The 24,292-nt window shown below is 39.5% G+C and overlaps 1 protein-coding gene across 2 annotated transcripts in view; it reads left to right on the top strand.

The window, feature by feature from the left end:
* Positions 1 to 24,292, top strand: part of Pik3c2g (phosphatidylinositol-4-phosphate 3-kinase catalytic subunit type 2 gamma) — a 337,943-nt gene that overhangs the window by 108,099 nt on the left and 205,552 nt on the right. For both annotated transcript variants that reach the window (XM_028780980.1, XM_028780979.1), the window contains exons 13-16: positions 6,595 to 6,717; positions 12,823 to 12,954; positions 19,003 to 19,117; positions 23,125 to 23,255. In XM_028780980.1, coding sequence (XP_028636813.1) covers positions 6,595 to 6,717; positions 12,823 to 12,954; positions 19,003 to 19,117; positions 23,125 to 23,255 — 501 coding nt within the window. The remainder of the gene's footprint in view (positions 1 to 6,594; positions 6,718 to 12,822; positions 12,955 to 19,002; positions 19,118 to 23,124; positions 23,256 to 24,292) is intronic.

Raw genomic sequence — 24,292 nt, 5'->3', positions numbered from 1 at the left:
ATGGAGAAGAATACAGAATAAAATGTCAATACAAGAAACTTCAAGTGAAAAATATACCATATGCCACAGGATAAAAATTGGGGAGTGCAAATTATTGTCAAGCATACATAGAACCTTCATTTTAAGTGACCAAAAGCTAAACTGAAAAAAACAAATATAAAGAAAGTTGAGACAACCTTTACAAAATAGCTCCCACACTTTTGTCTGCAGTATGATTAAAATAAAAATCAATGTGTGTGTCTGTGTGTGTGTGTGTGTGTCTCTGTGTGTGTGTGTGTGTGAGAGAGAGAGAGAGAGAGAGAGAGAGAGAGAGAGAGAGAGAGATAGATTTGAGTAGCTTGTAATATTTATGAACCAAGGAATTTTCCCTCTCAGGGAGAATCTGAGGGTTGGGAGGTTTTCCCATTCATCCACTGCTGGGTTTGGAAGAAAAATACAAAAGTGAATTTGGGCCAATTCAAACCCTTGTCTTTCTGATTCACTGCAGAATTATGTTCGACCTTCAAATAAAAACCAACACCAGAGCTCCTCAAGCTAGTCAATAAAATACAAAGAAAAGGAACTCTTCCAAATCCATTTCACAAAGGCAGTAAAGCCCTAACACTAAAACTGCAATAGACAGCAGCAAAGTAATAAAGACTAGGGCAGGAATTAAAGAAATAGAATCTAAAAGAATAATACATAGAATTATGCATGCTGGCTCTTTGAAAAGATTAACACTATTGACAAATCCCCAGCTGAAACAAAAAAAAACAATTAAGTAATAATTAATTGGAGATGAAAGGGAACTTTTCTGAGTAAACCTCATCGAAACTCAGAAGAACGTTGGGGAATACTTTGAAAGTTTATATCCCAAACACTGGGAAACTTGGAGGAATTATACACATGTCTAAATATATATATGACCTCTCAAATCTAAAGCCAGAGAATATAACCAATTTTCACAGCCCCATGGCAAGCAACGCAATGGAAGCAATAAGAAGCCTCTTCATAAATTGTAGCTCTAAAACATAGAGAATCACTGATGAATTCAACCAAATATTGAAGAAAGACTGAGTACCAACCCTTTTCTAATTGTTCCATAGACAAAAAGAGAAGGGATCACACATGTCAAGACTACCCAGGTACCCATGTGACATAAACACACAATGGAAAATCAAAACTCCAAGTCAAATTTCCTGTTGACCTAAATAGAATTTTTTTTCAAAAAATTACAGGCAGACAGAATGCAAGATCACTTTGATGGATCAAGATCAAATCTTAACAAATTCAAGATAAATAGACTTAATGGTAGAAATCACTTGACCATCTCCAGATATGCAGAAAAGGCCTTGACAAAGAGCAATATGCCTTCATGATAAAAGTCCTAAAGAAACTTTGAATAGATTAAAACATACCTCAATTAATAAAGGCTACCTACAACAAATTTAAAGTAACAAAGTTCTAAATGGGTAAAACCTGCAATCAGAAAAAGGGTGTTTAGTCTCTCCACTCTTATCTAATATGCTGTTTAAAGTCTTAGCTAAAACAAGGATATAAACCAGAATTGAAAAATAGGAAAGGAAAAGAAAAAACCATATCTATTTGCAAATAACATGTGTCATGGTTTTATACATAAAATATTCTATGGACTCAATCAGAAAACTTTTAAACCTAATAAACATAATATTTTCTGTAAACTTATAGGTTAAAATGCAAAAATCAATACCTTTTATACATAGCAGTGGTGACTTTGCTGAGGAAAAAAAATAAGAAAAATATACTACTCAAGGAAACTTCAAAAATAACTAGATTAATGAGGTGCGTTGAGTTAGATATTTAAATGAAGGCTGCTGGATGGGCTGACTATATGTGGCAACGGCTCTGCTTAGCTCAGGTCTGAAGCCAAACACTCTGCAGCTGGAAGCAGCCAGAGGCCATGCGCGTGCCACAGCTAGAAACAGCCAGCTAGAAACACCGGCCCTGTCATCCATGAGATGCCAGCATGGGAGATGACTCTGCCAATATTCCACATTCTCTCCACAATGCTGGGCTGAGCCCAGACCATCCTGCCACCCATGCGGGCCCGGTAGGAATGAGACTCTAATGCTTAGACTATCCAAAGGCTTTATATATTTGGTAATGCTCAATAGCAAGGTGCCCAAACAATCAGAAGTGTAACCCAATATCCAACCTAGATATACCAACTACCTTTGACTGCTAGAGACAGACACACATCCGTTTCCATGTTTCCCTCTCTTTGGTGTTCTCTCTTCCCTAGCTCCTCCTCTTCCTTCTCCTCTTCGTCTCCTTACTCCTCCCACCTTAGCTCCTTCCAACTTGCAGGAAAAATATCCACTACAGAGGTGAAAACTTTAAAATACATTGTTTTAAAATGGAGAAGATGCTAGACAGAAAGAAATTCAGTCCTCCTAGATTGGCAGAATCAATATTGTGAAAATGATCAATACCAAAACAAACCTATGGGTTCAGTGTAATTCTCTTCAGAATTCTAATGACATTCTTCACAGAACTAAAAAGAAATGCCCTAAATTTCACACAAAAATACAAAGGGAAGCCATAATAGTGCTAAGCAAAAAAACCAGTATCATCCATTTCACAAAACATGACCTCAAACTAGACAACAGAGCCACAGTGACAAAGACAACCTGTCTCAGGCACAAACAAGACACGTAACCAATGTCGCAGAATAACAAATGCACAAACAATACTATAATGGGCTGTGGCATGAGTGGGAATGAATCCTGTTGTGAATTGTGGGTCCCATGTCTGCCAAGGGGCTAGGGCTATAGCTCAGAGAGGCAGAGATGTAGGAATTTGTACTGTGTTCACTCCAGGCAATGTCTGGGCAAGTGGACATCGAGCTGTGAGATGCTGCACGACTCTGCTCCAGGGGTGGAGAGAACACAGTCTGGGGTCCCTAGGAGGCTAGAGCTCTTGAGTTGGGGGATCCCTGGGCCAAGGCGGCCAGGAACCAACTGGTTCTCATACCCTTGGGCTCTCAGGTGCTTCTGAGAGACCATGAAAGGGCCAAGATGGGGACATATGGGCTGGATCGACCCACAGCCAATGTGAGGAGAGGGGGAGAAACTCTGGCTGCATCCCACCGAGATGAGACTCTTGGTTGAAGTGACTCTCTTGGCTGGGTCTCAGCTGGCTCAGCTTGTTTGCTTGAGTTGGTGGCCTCCGAGGCTAGAAGTGTAGAGAGGTTGTCGGCAGGAGATTACACAGCGGCTCTTTAGTTGAAGACTTTCTCCATGGTTCCTCATGGCGGTCCCCAAAGAAGAGAGATAGTTTAAGATATTTATTGTTATGATGGAAAAATGGATGAAGCTATACCCTGGTATTCTTGAGGCAGGCCTGAAGTTAAATACATTTTGCAAGGAGGAAGGTCTGGGAAGGAATGCTTAATTGGCTATGCCCTCTGGCCTTTAGGTATCTCCTTAATATGGAGATCAATCTTGAGGCTCTGTGGCCTGTAGTCATGCCCTCTACCTGTAGAGGGGCTAGGGGGTGTTGTCCTACCTGACTGATGGCCATAGATCTCTCTGTGGGAGTCTGTAGCTATGTGAAAGGAGCCAGGAGACCAGGAGCAAGGCCAAACTCCTACTGTCCCTGAGTGTCTCCGGAGTTCAAAGCCTGTTCGACAAGGTACCCAGCTTCCTCTCACAGTCCCACAATACTACACCAGTGTGAACATCTAATTTTTGACAAAGATGTCACATCTATACATTGATGAGAGAGGGGGGGACAGGGAAGGGAGGGAGGGAGGGAGGAAGGGAGGGAGGGAGGGAGGAAGGAAGGAAGGAAGGAAGGAAGGAAGGAAGGAAGGAAGGAAGGAAGGAAGGATATTCAACAAATGGAGCTGCCATAACTGAGTTAGATCACCATCTCTCACCTGCATAAATACGTGGGTGTTTGAGTGGGAGTGAGTAGGGGTTGCACTCAGAAAAGTAGAATGGTTTTCTAAGGGGAAAACAAGGTCTTCGGGAACTGGAGTTGGAGGGCAGTGGAAGCCCCGGACATGAAAGGAGACAGAGGAATGTTAGAAGTAAAAGCACACAAAGGAAGAAGGGCATTGAGATAAATTAGGGGAGGTGAGAATGCTCCGCTACATCAATGCAGGCGTGAAACGTCTGTTACTTTGTATTCTGATAGATATAATGAATGGAGAGTATGTACCTTCCCTTTAGGAGCATGAATAGAAACATACTTTCAATTTGAAGCCAATGGCGTATTTCAAAGTATTTCAAAGATCCGTTACATGGACAAGGTGGTTTCATTCCAGGGATTCAAAGTTGTTTCAAAATAGACAAATAGACAAAGGTAGAAAGGTATGTGAATCTGATTAGGGACTAAAATCACGTGATCATCCTAACTGATGAAGAAAAACTCAACTAAAAAATTTATAACCTTTAACAATACAAGCTCCAAAGAAGCTAAGAATCATCATGCCCTAACATAATAAATACTATACACAGAAAATCTATTGACAATCTCATTCTAAATGAGAAGAACTAAAACTATTCCCTCCAAAATCAGGAATGAAGCAAGCATATAGACTCTTAGCACTTAAAAAGTGATGTTTGGGATCATAGCCAGAGAAATAATTGCAAAGAAAAAATTCAAATGGAATTCAATTAGAAAAAAATGGATCAAATTGTCTGCTTGCACAAAATAGCTTGTGCTTAAAAGGTCCACAGGACAGTGATGGGGGCTTAGATCTGACCATAAACAAACAAAGAAACACCCTCAGAAAGCAGAATGTTTTACTGCCTGCCATCCCTAACATCATTACGACAAAAATAGTAAGGAAAAAATAAGAAGAAACGAATCAAACAAAAATGTTCTAATTCCTAAAACAGCCTAAGCAAATGTGTGAAAGAACTTTCCAGACAAAATCATACATGCTGAGGAAGACAATGAAGAGGGCCCCAGAACATGGAAAGTCTCCTCTAACTTAGTTAGTTGTCTGGCTAGCTTAGTTTTGAAGGAATTTAGCCATAGTTCCAAAAGCTACCTATAGAGTCAATGGAGTCCTCTCCTAAATCTCAAAGGCATCCTTCATGGTAATAAAAAAGAAAATCTCGAAAAGTCATATGTGAAATGAAATGCACAGAAAAAGTATTGAGTGTCTCCAGCCTTCACCTCAAGGAAATGCACGTCAAAGCCACTATGTCACCCTAGTCACAGCTACCACCAAGGGAACAGAAAGCTACCTCTGGGATCCATCCAGAGGAGGAATGTTGTGAGATGGCCAGCTTTGTGCACTATGAATGGGCATGAAAGTTAGCACTGGGGAGTTGGAACTCACTTTGTAGGTTCCTCAAAGAAGCACAAATGTACTATTGCGAACCCTTACTAGCCCCCAAAGAGCCTACTGTGTGGACATACACATATCCTTATTGAAGGTGGCTCTACCCACCACAGCCAAGTTATGAAATCAGCTAAACTTCCGACTACATAAACATAGATAAAAAATATTCTATAACACAGTAGAGTGTTACTGTCTGTAAATAAGAACAAAATTATAACCTTTGCAAGGAAAAATAGATTAAGCTGGAGATCAGGTTAAACAAAAAAGTCCAGCCTAAGAAGGATAAATATTGTATGTTTAGTATCAAATATAGAATCAAGAAGGAAAACTGAGGCATGGGAAGAAAACGAGAGGTTATTATGAAAGAAGGTGACAACCAAAAGAAAGGAAGGGTGAATGAAGAAATGTAGTGGGATACCCAAGTACAGCTAAAATAAACATATTTTATTATATGCATGCATGAACATAGCGCAAAGAAACCATTATTTTGTACAATAAATATAAACTATGGAAATAATTATTTTTAAAAGTTTCCATAGCGGTGGTGCCTGTAGTCCTTAAGTGGAACAGCTGAGAGTAGAAGGCCACGTAAGACTATAGAGCAAATCCAGGCTACCCTGGACTACGGAGAGACAGTATCTCCAAAAACCAGGGGCAAGGAGCACCACACAAAACACAAGCATGGATATTGTTCCTTGTTCTCAGAGACCCTGACTCTCTACTTTCTCCCATCAGCATATAAATGCACAGGAGGGTAACATCACTCTTGTGTCTGTGTCTCCTAAAATTAAATTCACTTATTCACTTCTCCATCCCTCTTGAGGTGCATCCAGGTGTTCTGAGACACTCTTGACTCCCCCTCTCTCACTCACACACACTCACACACACACTCACACACATGCACACACACTAACAAGTGGCAGCTGAGGAGAGGCTGAGGCTGAACCTTGTGAATTTCCATGGTTGCTCTGACGTATCTGTTCTTGCCATCTGGGTATAGAACTCTTGCAATCCAGGTACCTGGATTTCCCAGAGGTAACAGGTTATTGTGTTGTTGAACTGGTGTCTCCACAAACACAGGAAGGTTATGGGATGGAGCCACCTATTGCGGTCTTCCTGACATACCCAACATAAATTTTTATAGCGACTTTTAGAGCACATTTTATACAAACAAATGTATTTTCATTGTTCGATTTGGACAATAACAATGATTGACCCCTTTTATTAAGCTATCTTCTTTCATGTGTTGAGCTTACGGGATCAATGTTTCTTTTCAGCTACAAAGCGTTTTCGTTCTCCTGCTGGCTCACATATGCTGGGAAGAAGTTATGCCAAGTAAGAAGCTGCAGAGCCCTGCCAGTCACAAAGTCATTCTCTTTTTTTGTCAACTGGAATGAAATGTAAGTTGAACCTCTATTCTGGCTGTACTGGATAGCTAAGAAAAGAAACAAGTCATGGGGCGTGTGTGTGTGTGTGTGTGTGTGTGTGTGTGTGTGTGTGTGTGTAAGAGGAGACAGAGTAACAGAGACAGAGAGACACACACAAATATACACAGAGAGATAAAGAGACAGAGAAAGAGAGAGGAGGGAGGGAGGAAGGGATAGAGGGAAGAAGGGAAGGAGAGAGGAAGAAGAGGAGGAAGAGGAGGAGGAGGAGGAGGGGGGGAGGGAGTATTTGGAAACCAGTTAACTGATTGGACGGTGTGATAAATACAGAGGATCAGTAGATAACAGATTGTTCCTTCAACAGATTTAAAGTCCATTAAAAATTCTAAACAACTGTCTTGTCCATATGACTGAATTGAGGAGTAGGGGAAATTATAAACACAAGAGGCATTATTGTTCACTCACATACTGGAGATGAGGAATATTGTGAACTTTAACCAAGTTGGTTTCAGCTAAGAAAAACGAAATCATCTGATAATATGTGGTCTCTCTTTTCTCACATAAATCAGTTGCATATATATTTAAATAATCAGTGGGGGTGGGGAATAAGTATCTAGAATGTATCACTAATTAAAGGGAAAAGCTCCAGCTTTGTTGTCTAGTGGTCATTCATTAAAGCTTGGGTTCTTTTTAAAAAGAGGTTCATTTATTTTTATTCTATGTGTATAAGTGCTTGACTTTACGTATGTGTACCATGTGTATACAGTATTCATGGAAGCTCTGAGAGGGCACTGGATCCCCTCAGATGGTTGTAAAACCCAAACCTTTACAAAAGCAGCCAGGGCTCATAACTGCTAAGTCATCTCTCCAGGCCCTTAGCTGCCTTCTTGACACTAACCCCTGTATCCCTTTCCTTGCTACACCCCTAGTGCAAGTCCTCTTCTTACTCAAACTCTTAGGGTTACAAATCCATCCACAGCACTGGCAACTTTCCTGAAGTTTCTTTCTTCATTCCTATGCTTTCTAATTTCCATGTGGTCTCTAATGTTTTGCTGAGATCTGCATACTCAACTTGCCGAGTAGAAGAATATGCCTGCTCACTGTCTCTTGGCGTTCTCAGAAGGTCTCGCTTTGGAAGACAATTTGGTTCTCAGTGCTTCTCATTGAAAAGCATATGTGAGAGCTTCTAGGAATCCAAGGATGTGTCAAAGAGGTGGTTCTCAACCTTCCTGATGCTGGGACCCTTTAATAACGTTCCTCGTGTTGTGGGGATTCCCGTCATAAAATTGTTTTCATAGCCATTTCATAACTGCAATTTTACTACTGTTGTAATTTGTACTATAAATATCTGACATTTCCAATGGTCTTAGGAGCCCGCCGTGAAACTCTCATTTGATCCCTGTAGCTTATATTTGCTGCCCTGTGGGTTCTTCTCTCTTGCACCCTCCTCTACCCTTTTTGTTCCACCATTCAAATCCCTAACATTAGATTGGAAAGTAAAGAGGATAGAGAGGAAAGGAAAGAGATTCCTGAATAAAGTCAAGGGACAGAAAGGGACCAACATTATTGTTAGACTACTCCCGGCTGATCAAGTTCCTTGGGGTAACTTTGATCATTGCCATCAGGATATCTAATTTCTTCTTGTTGTTCCTTCTTCACACATGACTACTTAACAAACTGTGACCAACCATGACCAACAACCAACAACCCAGCCGCTTCTCGGGGCCCTAGCATTTATATACCCTCTGAAAAGTCCCTAGCATTCCAAATGCCACACAATCACAGGAACTGTCTGTAACTTGCAAAATCACATCCCTGCTAGAGCACAAGGCAAATCATAATCAGTTGCTGTGAAGCATCCCCATATCCCCACACCTAGGATTAAAACAAAAAACGTATTTTTATGTTTTTATACTTTCTAGAGAAACCAAAATTCCAAAAATGTGACTACAGATTCCCAAAGGAGATGTGACCAACAGGTTGAGAATCACTGTGCTAAAGTAACCTTAGTCTGTCTATTATATCTGTGTGACCCTAGTGCTGACACAGACAATGACAACTACGTCCTGAGACAGGAACCTTCCGTTCCCACATACAACATAATCCTTCCCACTCACACAAATTCAAATTGCTCTATGACTTGCACACGCACCAGGCCCTCTTGTTTATTTAAGGTCCTTATTTCTTTTTACCAAAGATGCAATTTCCATTATCTGATCAGTTTAAAAATATGGTGTCGTCAGTTCTTTTTGTAAAATCCTTCAGTGAGTTTTCAATTCATTTAGATAGAAATGCGAATCACTTAGTGTAGAGCACAGGATCTGTGCTCAGGCATCTGCTTACCTTTGTGCCTCCTCTTCCAGCATTAACCCTAGCCCCTGCCTCTCAACCTTGCCATGTTCTCAATCATTTTTACTTACCATACCAAGAGTGGAGATCACACTTTGCTAGAGGTTCTCTTGGGTCAGAAACTTACTGCTTTGCTCGACTGATCTGCAAATACCCTATAACTTCCTTCTCGATGAGTGAGCCCTTTCCGTATCATAGATGTCTGTTTTTTCTTTTACTGCTTTTTCTGAACTCTGAACTTCTTTCAAATGATACCTTAACTGGATGTATTAGTTTATATTTCTGTCTGCATATTCTAACTGGTACACATTGTTTTTTTAAAATGCTTTTTTATTTATCTTCCAAAGAAGCATAATGCAGAATAAAAGTACAATAAGGGTTATTAGTTGTTTGGTGACTTTTGTGTAGCCAAGAACTCCTTTAAAATGTTATTAACTCTCTTAATTGATAAAATTATTATTCTAATTCAACTAAAAATTGTCTGTGATTATTTCCAAAAATCAAATTGGCTTTCACCTCAAGAGATAAAAATTCAATTATAAAATCAGTTTCGCAAAAATATGAGGAATTTCTTAATATTTTTAAAAAGGTATTGATATGTGTTTATTTTCTTAGTACTGCTTGTGTTATTTTTCTATGATAGATCCTCGCATTCTTCCTGGAGAGTTGGGCATTTCAGCATAGTATCAATTTTTATTTTACTTCTATTAAACACATTCCACATATTAAACACATTTATATTCCATTTTTCTAGATGCTTGTAACAGTTTCGTATATTTTATTAGCATTTGTTACATTGGAGGTGAAAGTACATCTTATTGCTAGCCTTTAATGCTAAGCACCAAATTTATTCTGGTTTGGGGGAAAAAAGGTATCTTATGTAGGTGAAAAGAATAACAATTACTCATTTTTACTTTCTAAATGATTTCTTTTTCCTTCTATGTATGTATTTGTGGCTTTGTATGAGACTCTGTCATGTGTGAGGTTGCCCATGGAGGCCAGGAGATCAGACCCCAGAGCTGGAGGCACAAGTAGTTATGAGTCACCAGGCATGAAGGCTGGAGATTGAGCTCTGGTCCTCTGGAAGAGTAGCAAGTGCTCCTCACAACTGAGTCAACACTTTAGCCCCAATTGGATCATTTTATAGTCTGTTTCCTTTTTTTCCCACTCAAATGGTCATTCTTTTGTTTTTAAGTAGTCCTGGAGAAGTTTAAAAACAGAAACTCATATTCTCCAGTGAATATGAGTTCATATATATTCAGAAGATGAACGGAGCTCTGTTTAGAATGCATGGACTCCTTCCTAGAATTGTTTTTTATGAAAGTGAATGAATGGAGATTGGCAGCAACCATTCACTGCAATGCCTCTGTTTTTAACATTCTTAATGTAAAAAGCTCATGGCACATAGGAAAAAGCTAGCTCTTCTTAAAAAAAAAAAAAAAGAAGGAGGGGAGCTTGTAGGTTATGTGAAAAATGGAGTAAGATTATTGCTCCCATCACAGAACAGAAAAATGGAAATGCAATATAGAGTCAATTATAGATAAAAGAGCATTCAAGAAATTACTGTACCTTCTGCACTATCGTCATTTTATGTCATTTCAGAGATTCTTTTAAGCCTAGAAAGATTTGAGTGAATGTGGAAACTATGAAATAATATAAGTGAAAAATACTTAGACAGCAAAATATGCAATGTTTTAATAAATGTGAATTTCCCATCTTTAAAAGTAGATTTCCATCACTGTTTTCTTTCCTCCCATTATGACCCCTGACTTTTCTTTCAAATTACATGTTGGTAACCATCAGAGCCAACTTTTCAACATGTAAACTCTCTTATCCCAAAGGGGATTCATCCTTCCTACAGACAGCTTATTCAATGTCGTCTGATAGTCATTATTAACTTAGTGTATGATATCATACACTAAAATTACATTACATTTCTTCAATGTCAGATTCTTCTTTATTTCCTGTCAGTCAAATTATCTGCTATATTACAGCATAGAAACTAGAAGTCAACATCAATTTCTTGCTGTCCTTTTCTACTCTTACGCTTTCGCCCAACTCTGGTTCATTCACCGTACCTCTAAGATACCTCATCTGGATCCGTTTCTATGAGTTACTCTATTCTCAGCCCTAGGAACTTCTTTGCACACAAATGTTGCAATTAAATATAATTGGGTGATGTCAGTCAATCTTGGGCCTATTTCCCCACAGTATATTACTACTCTCCCCATTCTGTCTAAGGGATGTTAAAGAAAACTCCCCGCTCTCCCTGAAAAGGGGTGCACTATTCTTCAGAGCCTGCCAGCTCAATAGACCACCCTCCTCTATCCAGCTCTTGAATGTACTCTTTGACAGATGAATGGTGCTTCATTAGTCTTGAAGCTCATTCTTTCCCCTAAATGCAATGGCATCCAGGATCTGAGCTTAGAGCATCTCACCTGCAACACTTACGCCAGGAATTCCTGTTTGTGCTTCTCCGATCATCTCCCCAATCTCTGGGTCCCAGCTCACTCCACACTTCAAGTCATTAATAACTAACTCTTTATTCTTTCATCTTTTGCTTTGAGAATTTTCTTTTACCATGGGGGGGGGGGACTTCAAATGTCTAAGGTTGGTGCTCAAAGTTCTCAAGAGTGAATGAGCACATGTTCTAATCGTACCATCCTCTGCTTCCTTCAGCTTGACTTCATCTTTTGCAGCAGTCACTGTGAGTGACATACCATCTCTCAGACAGAACTACTCTTTTTACTCATGTATCTTCCAGCCTACGTGATGCATGACTTTTTCTGGAGAGATGTGACAGACACGTGTTCACCCAGATATGTAATCGATGTCATACCAAAACACAACTCTACAGAAATCTAGTTGGTGATATAAACAGCTTATACTGCTAATTATAGGAGCATAGGTAACTTTACAAGAGGCTACTCTAAAGCCCACTCCAGCACTGACAAGCGGCAAGAAAAGAAAAGAGGAAAAAATACTGCGTCTCTTGAGCTCTCAGCTCCAGGAGCAGGTAGCTCTTCTGGGCAGAGAACATCCTCTTTCAGCAACTATTTGTGGCTTGTGACCTTGTGGAGGGACCTTGTGACTCTCATGACTCTAGAACTTAAAACTCCTTGAGTTTCCTAAGCTTGATTTCATTAGCTTCCTGGGCCTTAATGAGCCTCTCTTCTCCCCTATAAGGGAATATTCTAATTCACAAGAATCCTCTTCACTTTCCCACACGGGGTGCTATGTACTTTTCCCTTCTCGGAATGGTTTTCCGAAACTCTATCACATCAGCTCAGCATGAAAGATTCTTTAAGACATGTTACTTGGACTGGCAAAATGGCTTAGCAGTTAAGAAGGTTTTCTACCAGTTCTGATGACTTGAGTTTGATTCACAGAACCCATATGATAAAAGGAGAGGAGTCCAGCAAGTTGCCCCCTAACTTCACAAACAAGCCATAACACACTCACCAACACCTCCATACACACAAAGTAAGCAACCAAGATTCACTTCTAGTTATTTACTGCCAGCAATAAATTTAACCAGTCTTTCCTACGTATGTACAATAATGCATGAGTCAGGTTACTCTATTGTTAAATCACTCTACATGTCAAAATTATAAGGAGTAAAATTCTTAGTCAGTATATGGCCTTACATGTGTCATTAAAATTTTCAAGGTGATGTCTCCATTCAAATACTCAAATATTTTTCTTAAAAAAAATTACAAGAAAATGTTTGAAAAATCGTGATTATCATTGGATACTTTCTTTGCTTTTCAGAATCAATTTTCCTCTTGAGATAAAGTCACTTCCAAGAGAATCCATGCTCGTTATAAAACTGTTTGGGATCGACACTGCCACCCACAGCACAAATCTGCTGGCCTGGACCTGCCTTCCACTGTTTCCAAAAGAGTAAGTACATCATCCGTGATTAACCGCGCTCCTGTTCCAATTCAGCCTTCCGGGAACTGAATGTTCCTCAGGTTATAGCATAATGAGAAAATCAAGAGGACATTTTATACTAAAATGAGGTAGCTCAATATAAATCATGAGTATTGAAATCAGAACAGAAGAGTCAGAATGGAGAACTGGCTTTAGAATCAGATCACATGCTTTGCTCAGTAGCTAGGTCATTTACAATGGAGAGGTGTTAAGGTGTGCTTCTTGGGCTGTCAAAATGGTTGGCAAGACCAGTCTCAATGACCTTTTTTTTGTTAAACTGCCAAAGTCTCTGAAATAAGTATTTCAAAATGAATATATTGTTATTTAGAAAAAAAGTCATAAAATTCTGACTACAGTAAAATTATAAAACATGACAATTTCACTAGTATTATTGCCAAAAAGGAACACTTGGCGACTCCCAAAGATGCACAGAACTGTGAGTTCAGATATTCTTTCTAAACTAGCAGTCTTTGAAAAATATACTGTTTATTTAACCTCTAATTTTTGACAATCATTCACACTTAGAACACAATAAAATCAACTTATGATTGCCTATGCTTTGAAGGAAAAATGTTTCCAGAACCATCGATGTATTTTTTTTTTTGAAACGTGGAAAGCCCTGCCTTAGGGTCAGATGATAAAATCCAGGCACTTCAAAAGCTAGAACTTGTGTTGTTATGCTAATATCATTATTAGATATGTTTCTACACATGTCGCCTCAGAAAAATATAGTGATATGGAAGTGTTTAAAATATTAATTTTCAGTTTTCATTTCCAACAACCAGACACTATAGACAAAGAAGCCAGATCAAATTTTAAAAATCCATTGGATTATTTCTGATCTGGGCCTTGTGTGTTCATCTGCTTATGTGTATATGTATGTGCATCTGTATATGTATATTTTGTGTATGTGTATATTGTATGTATGTGTCTCTATGTGTATATGTGTATTTATGTGCATCTTTCTTTCTTTACATATGTGTTTATGTGTCATGTATATGGCTATGTTTGTCTATGTCCTATGTCCTATCTGTCTCTGTGTATGTATGTGTCTGTGGCTTGGTTTGGATTAGTCCTTCTCCATGTGTATATTGAAGACAGGGAATGTATTCTTCCCTGTAAAGTCTGCCATCTTCCATAAACTATAAATGGGCAATCAATCGATGTTTTTTTGCAAAATGGAAAAAAAATCAACCCTTGTAGACAGATTTTAAAAGCCTACAAAACCACAGATTAGATCTAGTAGGAAAGTCTGCTGCTGTTAGCGAACAGTTCAAACATTTGACTCAAGTGTTAAGAACGTTCATGAGTTTCTCCCTCAGAGCAGTCACATGGGTCTCTTTCTAACTTGTGAGTTTCCAGTTTCAACTGCAATATTTTAGATGGAGCATTTTTGTAATTTCATATTTTCTGCTATTAACTGGAAAGAGCATTCAGTGCATTTGGTCCTCTTCGCTGGCCTTCTGTAGATAGGAATGCCAGTATAAACACTGGCTCCCCGCCAGCATTCATCACTTACAGCTGTTTGCATGGGATGGTCTTCCAGTGTGGGAGTCTGTGGGAGGCCATTATCTGGAACTGATCCACAGTGACGAATTTTCAAGGAAATGTATATAAAGCAATAATAATTAGACATCAGAAAGTAAATAGACTTCTACGGTTATTTCAACAAACATTTGGAAACATGTTCCCAGTAGACTGTTTTGCAAGCAAACCAGAAAATTTTCCATCTCTCCTGGGATAAACAATCAAAAGGAGTCAAGACTGTTCTAAGACATCAAAAGTCCATCAGGTTTAGCTGTTGAGACACAGCTACAAATTCCATTTTTCTCCTCACTACAATTTACAGAGATTCTTCTTCTATTTACTTGGTGTAGGTATTTCCAGAACACCAAAAAGTAGCACGTTCCTTTCATTTCCACTCGCAGGATGACCTTTGCCCATAAACATATGATATTGAATCTTTTATTATAGTTTGGATTGCCCCTCACCAGCTGTGTGCAATTGTAATGATCACTTATATCCATATTGTTTCCAGCATGGACATGACCTCAGAATGGCTTCCTGGAAGTAGTCTGCCTCTTTGGAGCCTCCACAGTGGTCTTTTAAAAGAGCAGTTGTAATTAAGCTCAGATATACCTATGAGGGCTGTGTCAGTGAATGTCTACACATAAAAATATGCTTTGACATTTTCAAGTATCAACACCACTCACTTTCAGGTCTATAAAGAAAAACATCTCAAATACAAAGGAAAGATTTAGTGAACAAAATCACATAATCTTCTTTTGGAGACAAGATTGTCCCTGTATCTACATTCACAGTGCTTCCCCTGCTTCAGCAAGGAGGGGTCTTCTTCAGCACAACTGTGTCCAGGAACTCCTATCCCTTCTTAAGTTCACAGATAAATAGTTTAATTGTTATTTAGCATTTTTACTGTGGAAGTTTCTACACTATAGAGATTTCCTACATTAACTGAAAGATAGACTATTCTTGAATGTTATAATATAAACCAAGATCCCAATTATCCCTCAAAGATTCTTATTCAGTTCTTCTCAAGATGAACAGCATTTTGAAGACTTCCGGGGTGACTAAAGTCTTGGGAAATATGAATAATTTGCAGAATTTCAAACATGACCCAAGATAAATCATAATCTTCAACCGATTTGATTTCTTAGGGGGATTGCCAGGGCTGTTGATGCTGACTGTGTCATGACAACTCTGCATCGTAATGAAGTAGGAAACAGTACTTACACTGTTTAAGTTCACTGGTTTTCTTATGATCCACAAAAGGCCTTCCTTCCAGTTGCCATGCTTGAGGATAGGAAACTCTACGGAAACATGGTCTGATGTCAGTCATCAAGCAGCTTAAAAGTAGAACAAAAGCCAGAATTCAGGTTTAAGTTCTCATCTTTGCTTTCTGTTTTCAACTTGCTGCTTTGAAACGCCACATCCTGTACCATGAACATACGTTAAAATGCCACCACTCTACCCAGGCTATGGCCTCAGCATCCCGGTAACTCTTCGTTTAGACATGCATGAGCCTCACTAGACCTAACGGAGTCAGAATCTCAAATTATTTTATTGCATCAGGTCCTCTGGTTCTTCTGGCTTCCCAGTGGCATAAGCCTCTGTAACCTCTGGCCCCAGATGCCGGGAATTGATGCAAAGACTCTTGATAACTAACCTCAATAATCATTATTCTGTTGTTTTAGGAAGTCACATGACAGAAGCATTTTCCAGTTCATATGTCTTCCTCAGTGAAGCAGATGCGGGGTTGAAATTTTTAATCACTGAATTGGACACAAATCAAGTTTAAAAGACCTTAAGGATATCCAGGACAAATATCTTCAAATGCCATGTACAAAAATGGTCTAATTTTTAAGCACATATTTTTTAAAATGCTATGAATAGTGCAGTTGTGCTATGCAGGGAGTTTGTGATCTTGTGGTCACACCTAGTTAGCCTCTCCATACCACCCTTCTGAAGCCAGCTTCCACTGCCAGAAGAACCCCAACTCTGTGTGAGAACTATTGAAAACCATTGATTTTGTCCAGGAAATTCCAGGAAGCATAGCTAACAAAGGCTGGATGCTGCAGGCAAGCTCCAGGCTTCCTAATACACAGTATGATGTGTGTAGACAGCCTTCATAATCTTCTTGTTTCTTTGTTTTTTGTTTGTGCATGTGTAATTTATTAATAAATTTTTTACCGTAGTATCTTTTTAAATTTTATTTTGATGTATGGATACTTTACATGCATGGATATCTTTGCACCACTTGGGTGTCTGGCCCTCATAGAGCCAAGATGGGGACTGAGTTCCCTAGAACTGGAGTCACAGATGGATGTGAAACACCATGTGGATGCTGGAGATCAAATCCAGGTCCTCTGGTACAGCAATCAGCACTCTTAACCACTGAGCCCTCTCTTCACCCCAGTAGTAACTGCTTTTTAACCACTGCTGGTCCCTACCTACATTGGTCTAAGTGGGCACATTTTATTGTCTCTGTATCTAAATTTTCTTTATTATTTAAAATTAACCCACCCTCTATTTTACATATAGCCATACAATTTATATATTAAATAACATTATAATAGAGAGATTTGGTGGCACACTTTTAAACAGAAGAATAAAGGGACAGCATTTAGGTTACAACTGTACCCTCAGCACTAATTTTTAAAAAGTTAACTCTTTCCAAATGGATGAACATAACATATATTAAGTGATTAGTGAGTCTAATTCTGTTTGCCGAGGTGAGTGGAGTTCAAGAGAGAGCCCCATCTCCTGAACCCACTAACATTCTCAGGTCTGTTGTTTTTGTTCCACTCTGGTACTGATTGTCTTCTGACATTTATTTATGGGGAAGTCTGTGAATGCCCTGCTTGCAGTACCTGGATAGTCTGCTATCTGAAAATAAGCTCCTGATACCTAGCAAAGCAAACGCCTGCAAAACCAAATGGCCTTAACGTTTGTATAATATCAACCTCCATTGCCCATCCGGGCAGTCCACACTTTCTGCGTTCTCCTTCATAAGCTCCTCGTGTCCTACTTCCACAGCAAGAGCTCTGACTTCATTTTAAATCTTGTGCCGCCCTGTAGAAACTGGGGAGATTCTAGATGCAATCTAAGGGCAGAAAGAACAGACACCAATTTGATTCATTCTTGATAGAAACCAGGTCAAATGAATCAGATATTTTGTTGTTGTTGTTTCAAATGTGGCCAAGGCAGAATGTTCCAGTAAAATCATATACCTAACACATTCCAAGACTCAGGTGTAAAAATGTCATCTTTTCATGATTTTCACCCTCCAATTAATGAGGACAACCCCCTCTCCCCTCACAGGGAAGCTCTGACCAGGGGAAGTATGGAAGTGCTTTTGGATAAAAATGCCTAGTCACTCAGATAGCTTTCTCACACTCTGACTCTCTTCCTAAGATGAAAGGGCACACAGGGTTAGAAAGGAAAGGAAAAATTAAAAAGACCCCGTGGCCTGCTAGCTCTGATCTCCAAACCTCAGCCGCTCTTAAAGCTGATAGCCTTTTATTTTGTCAGAAGCTGGCGAGTAGTGAAGCTCATTACAATCTCCCAGTTTAGGCAGGGATGCTGGATGAGCCAGTGTGAGCCAGGCTGTCTCAGCCACTACAGAACCACCTTAGGTTCATGGGCAACTCCTAATAGACCCTGAAATGGATGGCATTGAAAAGATGGTTTGTCTTAATCTTACATTTACTTGTGTTATCCTATGGATCTACATTTTCCAGTTTGGTATACTGAAACCAAACACCATTCTTAGTTACCTTTGGAATACGTTGCCAAAATTCTGACTTGTGTACAGGTATCATTTAATTCTTTTTTTTTCTTTTATCTAGAGATCTGAGGGTTTAGGTGTTACTTCAGCCATTGGATGATTTCTTCCTTGGTTAAAGTATTTTCTCCGTGCTCTCTCATTTACTATGCTAATTTACAATGGATTTTAAAGGATTCCGAACATAAATAATCTTTCTATTTGCGTGTAAAGGAACATTTCTCTTGTGAAATCCTACAACCATTTCGATTCTGCAGCCCATATGCTGTGCTGATTTAAATCTTGTCTTCCTATAAATTTAGAATCTTTAAATGCCCAAGAAATTTAGTTACTGCATGGGGCGGAAGAAAAAAAATCTCTGAAGAGCTACCATTCTTACTGAGTTCAGACACCCAGAAATCCAGTGTGCAAATCTGAGATTCTAGCCAGTCATCACCACCAAGGGCTATCACTAACACATGCTACTGTTACAAAGTACTGTAATATTAACCACCTATGAAAATAAATGTCTTCTCTATGAAAACATGTTATGTGTGAAATGTTAGCAGCAAGCTGTCAATCAGTGTCTGGACTTGTGAAGTATCTCATTTCTCTTCTAGCTACTGAATGAAGTCACAGAAACAGCTGCTACTTTCCATCCCAAAATAAGCATGTGCAGACACTCATAACTTTCCTTGAAGTGACTCCTGTCTGTATGTTCATGTCATCTTTTGCAGAAAGTCTATGCTGGGGTCTAGGCTGTTCAGCATGACATTACAGAGTGAGCCTCCTATAGAAATGATAGCCCCAGGAGTATGGGATGGGAGCCTGCCTTCCCCACTGACCTTGCAGGTAAGTGTCAAGCCTTGAGGTTAAAGCACACATAGCAAATGTGAGTTGTTAAGCAGTGTGCTGGCCGTGCTGGCCGGTTACAGAAACACTTCCTTCCAGGGTCACACATTATACATGTCCACTTTCTCCAGCCTTGATCTGGGTGTCTTCTCTATTGTTTTATACCCAGCAGTCTCCATGAAAATTTTTTATCTGTGTATATAATACCAGTTCAACTTATGTCTTCATCATCCTGAAGAATAATAGAAGTCTTGCTCTCAACACCCGTCTTAAATGTGTCCATCCTTTCTATTGTCTAAAGACAGTCATTGTCATATATTACTGACTTAGTACCTTATAGCTGCTTTTGCATTGCTACATGTCATTAAAATCTCTTCTACTGTACCTGTCTTAAGTGAATGGAGAGAGTAATAGTAAACAAAACTTATTTTATAATGTTTTTTCCCTTAAACCAACTGTACTCTCTGTAATTATGATGGTGAAGATAACTGTCCAACCACAGCAGGCTCTGGCTCACACTGCCAGCAGGACCTCATTTGCTCATGGCTGGAGTGCCTTGTATTGGCTAGAAACTAGCAACACAGATATGCTACTAGATAGAGATGCAGGGCTGTAGATGTTCCACTTCCACATCTGGAGCACAGTCTCTCCACCTTGGCAGCATTTTGGACTGGGCCGTTCTTTGTGGTACTTTCCCTGTGCAAAGGCTGCCTAGCAATATCACTGACTTCTAGCCATTCTCCAATCCTGACAGTCAAAACTGTCTCCAGACACTGTCAAATGTACTCTGTCAACAAAATCGCCTTCCACTGAGCATCACGTTGGAGATGACACTTACAGAGCTCCAGTTCACAGCTATGAGGTGAGAGGAATAAGGGATAGGTATAGAAATATTCACAAAAATATGAAGTTGGAAAAGAATGAATTCTATAAAAATGTGGCTGTACATTAGGGCAGGAAAAGCTTTCCGGGAACCAACTGGGCAACACTTTTAGCCGCAGCTTGATGACAAGAAAGAGATCAGTGCAGCTCCCAGTGTGTCAGGCCTGGGTGACAACTGGCTGGTATATGCTATGCTCAGTCGCTGTAGACAAGAACACATAACAGGACACATAGAGACATTTTAACCCAATAAGAAAATCCACCATAAACATGATACATATTTTCAAGCTAACAGTAGGAAGTGCCCATCATTTTGATAAAGTAAATTGCTTGTTATTAAAGAACCAATGTTGATATCTTTAAAGGTCCTAATTTAAGAAGCCAAAGCACCCTGTCAAGCTTTCTGCTATATATTCGAGTAAGAAATTGATTCAGGACTGAATTTTAGAGGCTAACTCTTATTTCTAAAAGTGCTTTCATGAGAACTGACATTCCTACCCAGAACCCACATGAATAAATGGCTGACTTGGCTGTGTGAGCTTGCAATCTACATGCTGGGGCAGTGAAAACGAAGATTCTTGGGACTAAACAGCCAATCCATCTAGCCAAATTAGTGGATTCCAGGGAAGTGGCAGGCCTAGTCTCAAAAAAACAGGTGGACAGCACCTGAAAATCAACATACCAGGCTGTCTTCAAGCCTCAGTGTGTATAGGCAGTGCCTTCACATGCAGGAGCCCACACTCACAAGATCCTAAGATGACAAGGAAATTAAAAGCAGGCCCTGGAATCAGAGTCATGTCAGAAAATAAGTATGGGTCTGAGGGAGAGACATCAGGCCAGGAGTAGGGGGTGGGAGAATACAGACCATAGTATCAGCTCTCTAACTGGTAAGACACAGAACAAATCTTTGGGTTCCTGGTTTTGCCTTTGTGCACTCAAATGGTGTGTGCTGTAATCAGTCAGGTCTTCTGTTCTGATTGTCCTTACAGTATGAATGGTAAATGTCAGAGTGCAGCCACCAGCCACACAAGGGAGGCAGGGTTGTGATGAGTCACAGAGTACGGTTCTTCAGGCAAATAACTGCTGTCCAATTCTGAGATTGCTGACGTGAGGAGAAGCAGCAGATGAAGGCAACTGAATACAAGTTCAGAATGGAAGTGGATAAGCAGATTATTGCTCACCTTTTCCTGGGGTTTCTCATCTTCCTGCTTGCTCTTGAATGTAACCCATTTGACTCGATCAGGGTGTGTGCATGTGTGCATGAGTATACGTGTGCATGAGCATACGTATGCATGAGCATATGTATGCAGGAGCATATTGTGCAGGAGCATACCTGTGCAGGAGCATACGTGTGCATGAGCATATGTATGCAGGAGCATATTGTGCAGGAGCATACCTGTGCATGAGCATATGTATGCAGGAGCATATTGTGCAGGAGCATACCTGTGCATGAGCATATGTGTGCAGGACCATATGTGTGCAGGAGCATATGTGTGCAGGACCATATGTGTGCAGGAGCATATGTGTGCAGGGCCATATGTGTGCAGCCATGCAATGACCAGAGGTCATTCTCCTGAAGAGGATAGTGTACTTATGTTTCAGTGTGTACTGCACCTATTATAGTGACTAAGATGGAAACCCTTCTCAGTACTAACAATCCTGTTCCCTTCACAGTCATGACTCTTCAATCTCCCCACCATTTCCTTCAGACTGATGTAAAATCAACTAGTTCTTTAACTACATTTTTGTATTGTTTTTATTTAATATTTTTAGAGAATTTTATGCATGAAAATGTTATTGACATTGATTCCAGCCTTCCCTCTCTCCTCCAACTCTTACTATATTCCCCAAACAATGACCTCTTCTTCTTTAATGATATTACACACACAAAGACACATAAACACACACACACATACACACACACACACGCGTGTGTACACACACAGAATGAGAAAGACAGACAGACAGACAAACAGACAGACAGACAGACAGACATTTAGTGATACTCACATGTACACTTGCCTGGGATTAACCACTTATAATTCAGGAGTCATTCCTGCTGCCTAGCAACCTCTGGCCACATAAAAAGTAATGTGACCCAGGGGTGGGAGAGGACCTCATATGCTTTCATCTAAATCACCACAACCAAGCAAGATTTTAAGATTTTTCTTGGTAATACTAACGTTATTTTCTTTTACATTATCTTGTTTATTTTACCATGTTGAAGCAATTATTGACTAATGAGAACAAAGCTTATACCGACATAATGACTATAATGCGTATTATTGATTAAATAGAATAAAATGACCTATTTTTCCACATAAATCAAGAGAAAACTGAAAAAAAAATTAAACCACATTTTAAGCTGTAACTCACACAGTCTAGAATGTTCCTGGGTTTTCTTCACGGTACCAAAAGAAGAGTTCAGCAGAGCACAAAAACAATCTGTGAATATATTAACTTTAGAATGAAAAAATATTAATTTTGAGAAAAAAACATGGAATCCAAACAGTCCCACTCGCTCCATAGTTCAGAAGCCTCCTGTTGCTCTCACGGATGCTAACTACTGCTTTATTTGTGAGAATCAGGTTATCGCTAAAGTAAGGTTTAATTAAAAGCATATGGAACCAGGGTAAAAGGAGGACTGGATTTCTCTCCTCTCTATAGATGGAACAGCCAGGGACAAAGTAAAAATATCGTTTGATTACACAACGCACGTGTCCAACAGGGCTCATAAGGAGTAGAGGCTTGTGAACATGGGGATGTTAGAGGGTCATTATTTTCCCCAAGGATTTCGTGAAAAGCAGACACCCAAACAGTAAGCATAGAAAGAACATGATCTTAAAATGCAACAGAGGAGAAATATATTCAGCCTCATGAAAAGTTCATAGATTATCATTCTTATACAACACCACTGAGTATTCTAGACAATATGTACTAAAATATTAAACGCTAACAGAAAGCTCCAATGAGTCTTTCTAAAAGTATGTCGACCAAATAAAAAAGGGCAACAAAAGAGAAATTATTGTTTTCTTTCATTTCTACAAGCTCTAAGTAAACATGATTAAATTGTAAATGTACTTGCATACACTTTTAGTTCATAGGAAATCACTTCTTTGTTTCAGATAGATTTTCCAGCCGCCGGGTGGGAGTATGTGAAACCTGAGTCTGAAGAGAACAGAACTGACAACCAAGAGCCTCCAAGAGAGTGTTTAAAACACATCGCCAGACTCTCCAAGAAACAGTCTCCTTTGCTGTGAGTGACCCAGGCCTGGGGTTAACCCGTTTCTAGTCAATCGTGCTGGACATACTCCTGTCCTCTATCAGTGCACCTGCAGGCCCACGTGATCCTCGCATTTCCCGAGGCCGTGCATGCCGGACCATCAGTTAATGTTTACAAACTAAAGAAGTGATTTTACTTCATTGACACAGACTTTTATGAGTCTTAGCAACTTTAACTTTAGATGTAGGAACAGTATGAAGTTGGAAATGACTCAGTTCTGAGCTCTAAGGGCAGCGAGTGGTTAGGTAGACGTCATCATTTCTCAGAGAGAAACCTTGTGCGGCCATCACTCGGTATGATCTCGGAAGCTGTTTTGGTAAGCAGGGGAAAATGAATTTTAGTTATCATGGCAGATATTTAAGACAACAGAAATAAATTATCTCTAATAAACGCTAAGTCTGTTATTAAGGAATTCTTATATTGGCCAACCAGCAATTCTCTAACAAAAATCACTTGGTAGAACCACAAGATAATTAGTGGCATGTGTGCTTGCTATGTGGTACTATCTGAGTCACAGCTCAGCAAATTATTCATAATAAGCTACAGGCATAAAGCTCAGAAGCTGTGCACATGCGCATGCATGCATCAGTATACACATTGCTGGACCACACTATAACATGTGTGACAGGAGGCACTGTATTCTAAGAAAAAGATATCACTGATAAAGAAAAGTTATACTTTTTGTGTGGTCCTTTAAAGTACAAGTTTAAGAATGGGCTAAAGAATAAGCAAAAATAATAACCAGCAAAGCAGGGAGTTAGTAGGGTTTTCTAGGCAAGAGTCTACAGTGGACCTAGGTTGGGTAAAATATAGGTTAACATTTCAATATTCATGATACTGATTAGAATCTGGAAATAAGGCACTCCAGGATCTAAAGAATTCAGGACAAGTTGATGGAGATGGCCAGGCTTTAAGTTGATCACTGGTGTGTTTTTCTTTTGGTGCTGCACCCCATGCCCTTGGGAACAATTATATATATATATATATATATATATATATATATATATATA

This window comes from Grammomys surdaster, unplaced genomic scaffold (genome assembly GCF_004785775.1).
Source record: "Grammomys surdaster isolate TR1022 unplaced genomic scaffold, NIH_TR_1.0 373, whole genome shotgun sequence".
In the NCBI taxonomy this organism is placed as follows: domain Eukaryota; kingdom Metazoa; phylum Chordata; class Mammalia; order Rodentia; family Muridae; genus Grammomys; species Grammomys surdaster.
Note: the sequence above shows the minus strand (reverse complement) of the source record. Positions and strands in the feature narration are given on the sequence as shown.